Raw genomic sequence first — 14,531 nt, forward strand, 5'->3', positions numbered from 1 at the left:
CGATTAACAAAAACTACTAAAAAGTTGAAAAATACTTTTTACATTAGAAATTCATTGGTGGCGAAAAGATAAATTCTTTAAACACCCTCACAGAACAATTCTGAATTTAATAGATTTAATAGTATATTTTGTTTGAGCACCCTCTCATTCTTTCTTGGATTGATTTGTGAACGTCAATGCCTCTGGCCTGTACACATGTTGGGTCACAAGGTAAAATAAATTAAACTTTAACTTTTAAACTTTTTATTTTTTGTATATTGTAAAACTCAGACAAGAATCTCGGCATTTTTTCCATACTTCAACTAAAACACTTAATTTTTAGTGGATTAAATCAACTTTTTTCACTAAATATACCGGGTTGATTTAGTTCTACAATATCCTTTCAGGGTTGACTTCTTTAGTAGATTTGATGGCAGGTAGACTTCGTTAGAAGATTAAATAGCAGGTAGACTTTGTTAGAAGATTTGATAGCAGGTAGACTTTGATAGAAGATTTGATAGCAGGTAGATTTTGATAGAAGATTTGAAGGTAGATTTATGTCCTATAATCTAACCCTGACTGCTACCCAGCTCAGACTGAGGAATATGAATATCCAGACCAGAGAAACAACTACCTAAACATCAAACTATACATATTGTTTATGTTCTTTAAAGTACATGCAAGTTCAAGTGACCCTCTGTGCAAAGACGACATTGCCTAATTCACAGTGTACCCTTAAAAACTTTACTCTGATCAAACATGAATTAAAAAACCATTTCTTTCTCAGCAAAATTTACTTGGGCATTTCTACTACATATAGGACACTGGAAAAATAACATTATCTTCCACATCATTTATCAGATAAAGATTTCAAGGGTACCATCGAGCATTTACATCTTCGCTCCTTACAGTTCCTTTAATAAGGTCAATTGATCTTAAGGAACTAAGGAATATTTGGTGAATAGTGTACATTCAGCTTTTAGAGGAACAACTAGGTGCAGGGTGAGAGAGAGAAAATGGCAAACTAAACAAATTTTAGATAGGGATGTATATACCCCTGCACAGAAAAGGAAAGAAAAAGTTCTTTGGATTGAATCCAAAGTGTAAGCATCAAGATCAAGTTACATTATCTGTCTGAGATGATCTTACAAGAATCTGTAGATCGTTTGGCGATAATATCCACTACTTGCCTAACCTTTCATACCCCATTTTTCAATTCTGACAATGGATACTGAACATTTCCAAACCCTGCTCAACAGTGACTTACTTTTTTTTCCAACCTGTCAGAATACATATAATAAATATGAACAGTCTGGATCAAAAGCTACTTTATCAATCCGCACACATTCCACAATATATCTCATCAGAGAAATTTGACATCTCTGCATGGAACACAAACAGTAACTTTCTATAATGCTTAATTTCATATTTATGGCGCCTAAATATGACATTACAGATTATTATGAAAAAGAAAATTGCAAAGAAGATAGTTTCAGCTCTAGGTAATGTACTCAAATTTGGTGCAAAAAAATCAGAAATATGTGTAAAAATACATTTTCCCTTGTCTACAACAAGAGAGGAACAGAAAACAGATGTATTGTCAGCTGTTTAGAAGATACAACAGTCAGAGAATAAATTCACTGATCTATTTTAAAACTTTTTTAGATTTAAAAATAGTTGTTAAAAAGAATATTTAAGGATAAAAGTAAAAATAATACCAAATAAAGTTTTAAAATATTCCTTTATAGCCACAAAAATTGAAAAACCTGAGCATGCATAGAATAGACTTATACAAGAAAATATTTACAAGTGTAAAATAAATAAATAAATAAATAAAATGGTCAACCATCATCCCATGGGAGTCAGGGTTAAGCTCTCATCAAACCGTACCACCATATGTCTGCATAGGACGCACGCATATTATTGCATAGACATATACAAGAAAATAAATACAAGTTTAAATATGTCTGCATAGGATGCTTGCACAGTATAGACATATACAAGAAAATAAATACAAGTTTAAATATGTCTGCATAGGATGCTTGCACAGTATAGACATATACAAGGAAATAAATACAAGATTAAATATGCCAGCATATAGGATGCATGCATAGCATAGACATATACAAGAAAATAAATACAAGTTTAAATACGTCTGCATAGGATGCTTGCATGATGACATAGACGCATAGACTCGCATAAGAAAATATATGCATGTTTAAATACCGCTGGGCGCTGCAGAGGATGCATGCAATATGCATTGCAATATGCATAGCATAAAAGTTAAAATCACAAGAATATATGCAACTTAGAACAGTACGATTTTAGTTTTTAAGAGCTAAAAGCTGCGAAATATTACGTATTGTAAACAATAAAGGACATTTTTGATAAAATTAACAAGAAGGTACCCTTACTATTATCTCTTATTTAGGGACACACCCTGTATTAATAACATGCAAATCATATCCTGTTTTGCATATATTTATCCGCTATGTGATTTATAATAATGCTTTTTCTAGAACTAACCGTGACACTTCGTTAATAGAAATAATAAATTAGTACATGAATATTGAACCTTGGCTTATCTTACCCAGACCCACCTCCCCTTTAACACTCCATTAACATCCCCTCCCCCAGTCCATTGACCAGCCGAGACATTTGTCCGACTATATGCAGTACACTTTACAAAATAGGGTTGTCCGAAAAATATGACGTCATCAAAGCAAAATCCGAATCTGATAAACCTGAATAATTGTTCACAAAATACTGTAAAATGTTAATTGTACACTTTCATCTCAGTTCGTAAAAAGGAAGATAACCCAGGATCTCCAAAAAAATGTTTATAAAAAAGGGGATATTTAAGTTTTTTATTGGAAATAAACGGGGTTACGGAGCAAAGATTTGTAAATTAAAAATTCCAATAATCCTTTGTTTACGTTTATTGGATCTATTTGGAAGAATTGAATGTAGAATTTCGAATAACAACCACAAACTAACAAAAGAAAAGGAAAAGATAGAAAGCGAAAGGGTAAAGAAAAAGATGCAATATTCGGAACATTTTTTCGCTTTATAGTAACCATAGAAAGGATTAGAATTAAAATATGAATAACATTTTGTGTAGAAAGGATTGTAGGGAACAGATGAAGTAAAGGTTGGAGTAAACAAAATTTTGATTGTGAGATTTTTTAAAGCAAACTAAGAAGTTTTTATGTTCTCTTTTAAAAAATAGAATAAGAGTTAGGAACGAATAAAAAGATAAATGTAATAAAGCCAAAAGTGGTTTACTAATGTAGTCTTCTAAACAACAGAATAAGCAAAAGAAGATTTTAAGAGAGAAAATCAAGAGAGGTTTAATAATGTTGTATTTCACAAAACAGAATCGTGTTTAAGGAAAGGAAGGAAACGAAAAAAATCAAATAAGGTTATGAATGTTGTCTTCTACAAAGCAGAATAAGGTGGATACGTCCACAGTAATCCTCCTGAATCCGGATCTTGAAATTTACACATTTTAGACTCTGTAGTGTTTCACGGTGCATCAGTTCCCCTCTGTGCGACGGTTCACTACCCTCTATCAAGATTTAAACGCAATTTTAGAAATAAAGAAAAAAACAATTATAATAATCAGTTTGCAAAAATAAATACGCATTTAATTCTAAAATGTATTTTCAAGGGGATAACGCAAAAAAGGGTTCTACTCGCAACTGTCGTCTTCCTTTCAAATTATGAAACAATCAATGTTTCTTCGATAGTAAGATAAATCAAAATAAATACATTAAAAAATATCGACTGCTTTTGATGTCTAAAATGGCGTTGAAATGGTGCACAGTGGACAGTACACAATATGGGGTGAATGAACTATTGCAGGGTATTCTAAATGAAGAAAAACCTACCCCCATATAAACTGCTTCCCTCTCTATATCCCAACCTCGCAACATAATATCCCTCATGGCCTGACAAGGATAGGTATTAGGTAGAAACAGAGAGATCTGACGTAGAGCATCAGGCATTCCTTCTAACGGCCATAGAATACCTATAATTAAACAGTTTAAAGGGACAGTAAATGTAAATATCTAACATCTTATGAATAATTCTTTAGCTTACAGTCGTATATATCGATACAAAAGAGACAATTTTTGATTTCTAAGTATAAATATAGAAACAAAATTAATCTGCTTATCTTTTTTACTTGTAAACTTGTTATTCGAAAAAAGCTTGTTAGAAATAAAAACCATAAATAAAAAAGCCGTCTTCATTGTTTTGATATAAAAGCCGACCACTGTACATTATTTCTTTTTTAAATACAATACGGTAGTAGGCGATTGTAGCAATATAATGAAGACGACTTTTTTATTTAAGCTTTAATTGTTAAAAAGCTTTTTTCGAATTACAAGTTTACAAGCAATTAAAGAAAAGCTTATTCTTAATTGACAGCTTCTCTATGTTTCGATGTTTTTGTGTATTCATGCTATTTAAAAGCTTTATATAAATCAAAAATAAAATCGAAAGTCGTCTTCATTATATTGATAAAATCGCTTACCACCGTAGATGTTTGGAGAAACTAGAGAAAATAAGAAAATTACCCTCTAATATTCTAAATTCATTCATTTTAAACACTTTCTTGTTTTTAAAAATAACAAGCTTTACTTCGGTTACAAAAAAAAATAAAAATTAGGTAAAAAATAACATTAAACTTAAACTTAATACATATACAAGANTGCAACACATACGGCAGTCCTATATCTTCCACCTAATAGGCATCACTCTTATTTATAATTTGAGGCCATTCTTAGTTTTAACCATTAAAACATTTATTGTTAATTGGTTCATCTACCTATATCTATATATATTTAACTTGTCTGCTTGTTTGATCAGCATTTCAAAAATTAGCCTCTAACAAAATTTGATTACCATTAAATTTAAATAATCCACGAATTTGTTTTATGAAATCTTCGAAATTTTTTGTTTTTGTTTTACAATACACATAAAGAGAAAATGTTCACAATTGAAAGAGAAGAAAGCCATGTATTTATATACTTTCTTGTCTATCTGTCCGTCCGTTTGTATCCAATAAACATTAAAACGGCTGAACCGATCGGGCCTAAATTTTGTGTGGAATCTTCATGACCCCAGGGAGGGTTTATGGAATATCAAAATTGGAAAGAAAACTCCTGGGAAAAGTTGGATTTTTTTAAAATGCGCCAATTCGAAAAGAAAATCCGCCAAACTTTAAAGTGGCAGACTTTCAAAGCAACAACAACAGTTAAAATTGTTTACAGGAAATGAGGCGCGAAACGCCCTAAAAACCTAGTTATGTTATATAGCTATAGTGGGAATCCCTATGGCAAGATCTTAATACAAAGTCTAAGAATTAGAAAGTGATCCTGACGCCATCTTGCAACAGTTGTATACATTATATATTTACCACTTAGAAGAAGGTTAGGATAGAAGGATCCAATAGAAAGCTGCATTGCTACTGCTTGAGAGTCACAGAGTGCAGAGATTAAAAAACCAAAACTCATGCCAGCCAAACCCTACAATATGTATAGAGATTAATCTCATGAACCATACAATATATCTAGAGATTAATCTCATGCACTCTACAGTATATCTAGAGATTAATCTCATGAACGCTACAATATATCCATAGATTAATCTCACGAACCCTTCAATAAATCTAGAGATTAATCTCATGAACTCTACAATATATTGTGAGATTGATCTTATTAACTCTACAATAAATCTAGAAATTAATCTCATGAACCCTACAATTTATCTATTCAGAGATTAATCTCATGCACTCTACAGTATATCTAGAGATTAATCTCATGAACCCTACAATATATTTCGAGATTGATCTTATGAACCCTACAATATATCCAAAGATTAATCTCATGAACCCTAAAATATATCTAGAGATTAATCTCATGAACCCTACAATATATGTAGCGATTAATCTCCTGAACCCTTCAATATATCAAGAGATTAAACTCATAAACCCTACAATATATCTAGAGATTAAACTCATGAACCCTATAATATAACTAGAGATTAATCTCATGAACCCTACAAATATATCTAGAGATTAATCTCATCAATATATCTATTTCGAGATTAATCTCATGAAATTAACGGTATATCTAGAGATTGATCTCATGAATCCTACAGTATATCTAGAGATAAATCTCATGAACCCTGCATTATATCTCGAGATTAATATCCTGAACCCTTCAAAATATCAAAAGATGCTAATCTCAAGGCAGCGAAATTGATGTATCTTAAAAAATAAATTTAGGATCCAAAAATCAAAAACAATAAATAAATAAGACATTTTCTAAAACTGGTCTACAGTTCAAATTGCAAAATGCAGTGTCAAAAAGGTTAACAACCATTTAAATGTAGTTAAAGATATTTTTCTTAAGCAAAAGAAAAAGAAATCTCTTCAACAAAAAAATTTATGATCCATTTTTAGATGGAGTAAATCTTCCTAACTTCAAAACAATGTACCAAGTTACCACCCAGATTTCTCCTTTTAAATGTTTTTAATGAAAAGTAAAGCCTAATGATTCCAAAAAGCACTTAAGATATAAAATCTAGTAGAGTGCTTTTTAAACAGTTTTTTCTACATGGCTGCTCGATTCTAATAAAGCTTTAAAAAAAGAAAAATAATGATAAGTTTATTTCACATACGCACTGAGAAGCTGTGTGTTTGTACCGGTGAAACCGATGTACTTTGTTCCCTGTACTGTGTACTTTGTTCAATTTTATATGTACTGTGTTTCATGCACTTCGAGCTGTGTACTGTATACGGTATACTTTGTTCCATGTACTTTGTACTGTGTATTTTGTTCAGTGTTCTGTTTACTTAGTTCCATGTACTGCGTACTGTGAACTTTGTTCCGTATTCTGTTTACTCTGTTCCATGTACTGCGTACTGTGTACTTTGTTCCATATTCAGCGAACTATGTACTGTATACTGTGTATGTACAGCGTGCTGTGTTCCATGTTCCATCTACTGCGTACTGTGTACTTTGTTCCATGTTCCATCTACTGCGTACTGTAAATTTTGTTCCAAGTTCCATCTACTGTGTACTGTGTATTTTNATAATCTCTGATGGTTTTACTCCAGCGATCCAAGATCGATCCAGTATCCCTGAACTTCTCTCGGATATAAATGCTTCACCTTGAAAATAAAAAAAATTGTTTTCATACAGAGAACATTTTTTAAAAATCTATTTATTTACTCTGGCTAAGTATGAATGAAACTATTTATTTACTCTGACAAGTATGAATGAAACTATTTATTTACTCTGACAAGTATGAATGAAACTATTTATTTACTCTGACAAGTATGAATGAAACTATTTATTTACTCTTGACAAGTATGAATGAAACTATTTATTTACTCTGATAAGTATAAATGAAACTACTTATTTACTCTGACAAGTATGAATGAAACTATTTATTTATTCTGACAAGTATGAATGAAACAAATTATTTACTCTGATAAGTATGAATGAAACTATTTATTTACTCTGACAAATATGAATGAAACTACTTATTTACTCTGACAAGTATGAATGAAACTATTTATTTACTCTGACAAGTATGAATGAAACTAATTATTTACTCTGACGAGTATGAATGAAACTATTTATTTACTTTATTTACTCTGACAAGTATGAATAAAACTACTTATTTACTCTGACAAGTATGAATGAAACTATTTATTTACGCTGACAAGTATGAATGAAACTATTTATTTACTCTCAATTAATAAAAGTATTCTGAAATCTCTGAATGAAACTTAAAATTAAGAATTTTAAAAATCACATTTAAGTTCCCCCAGTCCCGCCGAAAAAGAAAAACTTGAGCTAGTTGTTGTATTATAACTAAAAGTTAACTGAACTCCTTGCACTGATTACAACTTCCTTGACTTTATATAGTAATTACCTGTGAGCGCTACGGCTAGAAAGTAAATGATGAGAATAATGATACCAGGAGCCATGAATTCGGTAAAACTAGGATTCTAAAATGTTAAGATCAGGATTAGGATCAGGATACACATCTGATTTTGAACTGGTATAAAACAGTAAAAGGTTAAAATAAACTAGAAAAGGTTGCTAAACTTTACAATCATGACTGAAAAACTTAGAGATATTCTAGTTCTAATTTTAGGGTTTATTTTACCACTTTAATGTTGAAAATAAAAGACTAAATTTGGTTGATTAATGTTTAGAACTTTTAAATAAATTAAAGTTAAACTCCTTCTCTTGTACACGAATAGATAAACCGACCTTTTATTCCCGTATTTACCTTCCCTCCATAGTAAGGTTCTCCCCAGTGAATGGGTAAAGATGCTGCCTCCTGAACAAAATATAGGTAAAGATGCTGCCTGAACAAAATATAGGTAATGATCCTGCATCCTGATCAAAATATAGGTATAGATGCTGCCTCCTGAACAAAATATAGGTAAAGATGCTGCCTCCTGAACGAAATATAGGTATAGATGCTGCCTCCTGAACAAAATATAGGTAAAGATGCTGCCTCCTGGACAAAATATAGGTATAGATGCTGCCTCCTGAACAAAATATAGGTAAAGATGCTGCCTCCTGAACAAAATATAGGTAAAGATGCTGCCTCCTGAACAAAATATAGGTATAGATGCCTCCTCCTGAACAAAATATAGGTAATGATCCTGCATCCTGAACAAAATATAGGTATAGATGCTGCCTCCAGAACAAAATATAGGTATAGATGCTGCCTCCTGAACAAAATATAGGTAAAGATGCTGTCTCCTGAACAAAATATAGGTAAAGATGCTGCATCCTGAACAAAATATAGGTAAAGATGCTGCCTCCTGAACAAAATATAGGTATAGATGCTGCCTCCTGAACAAAATATAGGTGAAGATGCTGCCTCCTGAATAAAATATAGGTAAAGATGCTGCCTCCTGAACAAAATATAGGTAAAGATGCTGCCTCCTGAACAAAATATAGGTATAGATTAGATACTGCCTCTAAAACACAATACAAAACATACATAATGTAAATGTACAGTGTGTCTCAATAAACATGGGAATTCAGTGACGAATTCGATATCGTCTTTTTAAATAATTCTTTGATTTAGTATAGTGATACTTTCTGAGAAAGCTGTAATCTGTTAGAGTTTCGTCTGCTATGTTTACATTTTGTTTGTTTATGTTTTGACTGCATACTGTTGTACTTAGTAAAACAAGAAAATTGCAGTATACAAACAGAATAAACTTGTCCATCTTCAATGTTCATCTTGCGGAGACATTATAGACACATCTTTGCAGTCTTTTACCCTTTTCATAAAATAAATTCTAGCAGACATAATAATATTATAACTTCTGAAATTAGGTATTATAATGCCAATTTATAACAAAGATGATACCAAATTCGTCACTGAATTCCCATGTTTTTTGGGACACCCTGTACAATGTACAGTCACAATACTCTGGACAGTGTATTTTTCGACCTACGCAAATCCACTATACCCCACTTCTGACCTATGCTAAATCCGCTATATTACAAATCCGACCAACTAGCAAGTGGCTTCACAGCTGCTATATATAATTCAAATTCAAATCATTGTACAATAACTAATTTATAAGACTCAAAATTTTAAATTTTTCTTAACATTTTTTCTTCAAATACTTGATTGACCAATTGTTAAAAAATCTACAAATCACTTTAATTTGATCACAATGTCTGAAATTACGTAGTAGCGGTTGTCAGCTAATTAATAAATGTTATTACGTTCGTGCAAAGGGCCACAAAATTAAGTGGGGAAAAAATAACTATGAATTGATTATATTGTTGAATTGTATTGTCGTCTTCATTTCCTCTTTATTCTATATCCTATATCGTAATATTAAAACTACCAACCTCTGGGTAACTGCAGTCGCGTAGAACTGATTTAGTAAAATTATCAAAGGATTGAAGAATCATGTTCTGGAGTGTTAATGCAACCTAACAAAATTTAGAAATTTAATAAAAAAACAAGGTAAACATATCTACAATCTAAATATATATTGTCTGCTTCAACATTTTTTAAAAGGGCCCCCTCCTTAAAAAATGAATTTCCGGTCACTGATGAGTACTGACAATATCACCACAAACAATTCAAGACTTTGTTTAAATGTGAAAAATTACAAAACGTAAAAAAGTACGAAATTAATATTTCAGCTAATAAAAGAATAAACCCTGAGCATGCTTTTGTAAACCAAGGGACAATTTCTACTCACGAGAGACGAGATAAATCTGTTTTACTTTGTCCTCAAGAAACGTCGAATTCATCCTTAAAACTCGATACTTTAAGACGTAAGCTATCAGTTTACCTGGATCCGGATCCGAAGACAGGAAATATTTTACAAGTTGATTCCTATACGGATCCGAAGTAGGAGGAAGAAAAAATGTCACACGTTGGTTTAGATTCGGTTCCAGATCCTTATCAGGAGTGGGAAAGTTTGTCACCTGTTTGTTCAGATCCGGATCTTAGGACAGTTACTAGATTACCTGTTGATTTGACATATCAAGCCGGATATCCAAACTGCTGTCGGTTAGCGTCTAGGAAAAAATAATCAAATAATTTTTTGAAAGAACTAGTTTTTGGTTGACTTTACGCCTATTAACATTATTAGTTACCCAATTTCCACAGAAATACAATCTTACAAATAAATGAGGCAGTTGGAAATTTCTGAGAAAAAACAATAACAATATCTTTCATTAAATGTAAATAAGAATGGATGATTTTGCAAAAAAAAAGTATGCGTTGAAAATAAGTACGTTCAAAAACTTTCATTCATTAACGTTAGAAATAAGCAAAGCTTTTGTTCTGGAAATCATTTTTGAAGTACTTTTGGGTTTAAAATGAAAAAAGGGGAAGTAAACTTTTATAAGGAAACCCATGGATAAGCCGAGGTTGACTTAAAATAAAAAGTGAATTTAAAAACCGGTTACTTCAGCTATAAGTATAATATAAAAGACCTGTTTGTCCACATCTATGGGTGATGAGATTCTTGCCACATATGCAGATGAGAAATTGGCCTTAACAATTAACATAGATTAGATTATCATAGTATCATTATTATCATTATCATTATTTTTATCATTATTATCATTATTAATCATCATTATTATCATTATTAATCATCATTATTATCATTATTATTATATCTCGTTAGAACTGACGAGGGTCAACCCAGACCGAATTATAACATCTACTTTTTTACTCTACAGAGGTTTGGTCCATCACCATCACTGAATTTTAAATTTATCATTATTATCTTTATCATTATTATCATTAATATTATTATTATCATTATTATCATTATTATCATGAATATCATTGTTGTCATTATTATCATTATTATCATTATTATCATTATCCTTATTATCATTATTATCATTATTATCATTATTATCATTAATATCATTAATATCATGATTATCATGATTATCATGATTATCATTGGTATAATTGTTATCATTGTTATCATTGTTATCATTGTTATCATTGTTATAATTGTTATCATTGTTATCATTGTTATCATTGTTATCATTATTATCATTATTATCATTATTATCATTATTATCATTATCATCATCATCATCATCATTATCATCGTTACTGTCATTATTATCATTACTATTATGATTATTATCATCATTATTATCATTATTATCATTATCATTATTATCATAATTATCATTTTTATCATAATTATCATTATTATTATTCTTATCATTATTATCATTATTGATTATGATGATTATGATTATTATGATTATTATGATTATTATGATTATTATGATTATTATCATTATCATTATTTTAATCATTATCATCATTAAAATAATTATTATCACTTTTATCATTATTATCATTAATATTATCATTATTATCATTATTATCATTATTATTATTATTATCATTATTTTCATTATTAACATAATCATAGTTATTATCATTATTATCATTATAACCATTATAATCATTAATATCATTAATAACGTTATTATCATTTTTATCATTATTATCATTTTTATCATTATTATCATTATTATCATTATAACCATTATAATCATTAATATCATTAATATCATCAATATCATTAATAACATTATTATCATTTTATCATTATTATCATTATTATCATTATTATCATTATCATCATTATAATCATTATAATCATTATTATCATTATTATTATCATTATTATCATTATTATCATTATTATCAATATTATCATTATTATCATTAATATCATAAATATCATTAATCTCATTAATACCATTTTTATCATTATTATCATTATTATTATTATTCTTATTCATTTTGGGAAAAACAAAACATCAGGAAAATAGATTTTTGCGACTTTTTCAAAAAGGGTATGTTTCATGAAGAACACTGTAAAAAATGAACATTTGATGTTTTAAACTTAGTTTAGATTCATTCAAGGTTAATAAATAATAGTAACCAACCTTGAATTGAATGACCCCCCAAATATCTCCATTTTCAGCTTCAACTTCAGCTAAACTGGAGTTATCAAACCTTAAGCAAAATTGTAAAAATTTTAGAAATATAGATTGTCTTTTGGTTTGTTTTCATCTGAAAAATTTTCATTTTTTAAAATTTACCAAAAAACGAGAAAATCTGTAAAAAGATTAGTTTCATAGTGTACACAAGTACTTTGGGGAGGGAAAACCGGAATTTATACTTGTAAAGAGGTGTGTGAAGTACTCTTAAATTATACATCAGTGCATGAAGTACTCTTAAATTATACATCAGTGCATGAAGTACTCTTAAATTATATATCAGTGCATGAAGTACTCTTAAATTATATATCAGTGCATGAAGTACTCTTAAATTATACATCAGTGCATAAAGACTTTTAAATATTAATATATATTAGTGCATGAAGTACTCTTAAATATTAATATATATAAGAGCATGAAGTACACTCAAATATTAATATATATGAGAGCATGCAGTACTCTTAAATAATAGTATATATAAGAGCATGAATTACTCTTAAATATTAATATATATAAGGGCATGAAGTACACCCAAATATCAATATATATGAGAGCATGAAGTACTCTTAAATAATAATATATATAAGAGCATGAAGTACACTCAAATATTAATCTATATGAGAGCATGAAGTACTCTTAAATATTAATATCTATTAGTGCATGCAGTACTATTAAATATTAATATATATGAGAGCTTGAAGTACTCTCAAATATTAATATATATCAGTGCATGAAGTACTCTTAAATATCAATATATATAAGAGCATGAAGTATTCTTAAATATTAATATATATGAGAGCATGAAGTACTCTTAAATATTAATTTATATAGGGGCGTGAAGTACTCTTAAATATTAATTTACATTTGAGTTTGAAGCACTCTTAAATATTAATATATATCTAAGCATGAAGTACTTTTAAATATTAATTTATATAGGGGCGTAAAGTACTCAATATTAATATAAATGGGGGCGTCAAGTACTCAATATTAATAAAAATGGGGGCTCTGAAGCACTCTTAAATAAAAATATAAATTTGGGCGTAAACATTAAATATTAATTGGTTGAAAATATTAGTTTTAATATTATAGTTCCACTAAATTTAGCTAAATTTACAACATAAAAAAAAACATTTTTAAATTAAATATTAATTTATATAGGGGCGTCAAGTACTCAATATTGATATAAATGGGGGCGTCAAGTACTCAATATTAATATAAATGGGGGCTCTGAAGCACTCTTAAATAAAAATATAAATTTGGGCGTAAACATTAAATATTAATTGGTTGAAAATATCAGTTTTAATATTAAACTATAGTTCCACTAAATTTAGCTAAATTTACAACATAAAAAAAAACATTTTTAAAAACCTTCTATGAATTTTTAACAGAAAGCTTCAAAAACTTAAAATATTAAGAAAAACCTTAAAAATCTATTTTTCCTTCACCTTGTTATCTGAATTCTTGTTTCAAGAACTTGAAGATATCTACAACTAAGCTCACTAAACAAATATTATTGAACAAATATTTATGTGAAAAACAGAATTTAACAAAAAAAAAATATTTTATTTTTATGTTAAAAATGGATGAGCCTTTCAGAAAAAAGGAAATTTTTTTATATTTTTTTGAATAATATAATGAAAATAAAAATGAATGATTAAGTTTATTATCTGGTTTATAATCAGGGTCAAATGTAAGGAATGATATGAATATTAGATTAGAAGGGCCAATTAGCTAGAAGTCTCTACACAGACGCGTAAATGGAGATAAAAAGATAAAAAGAGAAAACTGTTGATCTAACGCGTGTTTTTTCGCTTCATATTTCGCCATATTCTTCATATTTCATTTTAAAAATCGAACCCATTGCGCATACATCGATGGATTGTATCAAATTTAAGATCATTATTAAAATCCACCAAGTGCCAAGTAGACCCTTGTTATTTTTCTATTTAAAGCTATAAGATCATAATTTTCTAAATTTTTTATTTAAAAGAG

The 14,531-nt window shown here is 29.3% G+C and overlaps 1 protein-coding gene across 1 annotated transcript in view; it reads right to left on the reverse strand.

Moving 5' to 3' along the window:
• Window positions 1-226: 226 nt before the first annotated feature.
• LOC111706053 (ABC transporter G family member 20) overlaps window positions 227-14,531 on the reverse strand; it is a 45,336-nt gene continuing 31,031 nt past the window's right edge. Inside the window, exons 22-33 of the mRNA XM_023478806.1 lie at window positions 13,985-14,038; window positions 12,486-12,555; window positions 10,989-11,048; window positions 10,518-10,568; window positions 9,888-9,971; window positions 8,293-8,343; window positions 7,930-8,005; window positions 7,070-7,159; window positions 5,981-6,042; window positions 5,402-5,510; window positions 3,870-4,009; window positions 227-613 (exon numbers count right to left, since the gene is read on the reverse strand). Coding sequence (XP_023334574.1) covers window positions 542-613; window positions 3,870-4,009; window positions 5,402-5,510; window positions 5,981-6,042; window positions 7,070-7,159; window positions 7,930-8,005; window positions 8,293-8,343; window positions 9,888-9,971; window positions 10,518-10,568; window positions 10,989-11,048; window positions 12,486-12,555; window positions 13,985-14,038 — 919 coding nt within the window. The 3' untranslated portion in view covers window positions 227-541. The remainder of the gene's footprint in view (window positions 614-3,869; window positions 4,010-5,401; window positions 5,511-5,980; window positions 6,043-7,069; window positions 7,160-7,929; window positions 8,006-8,292; window positions 8,344-9,887; window positions 9,972-10,517; window positions 10,569-10,988; window positions 11,049-12,485; window positions 12,556-13,984; window positions 14,039-14,531) is intronic.

Source organism: Eurytemora carolleeae, unplaced genomic scaffold, assembly GCF_000591075.1.
Source record: "Eurytemora carolleeae unplaced genomic scaffold, Eaff_2.0 scaffold584, whole genome shotgun sequence".
Classification (NCBI taxonomy): domain Eukaryota; kingdom Metazoa; phylum Arthropoda; class Copepoda; order Calanoida; family Temoridae; genus Eurytemora; species Eurytemora carolleeae.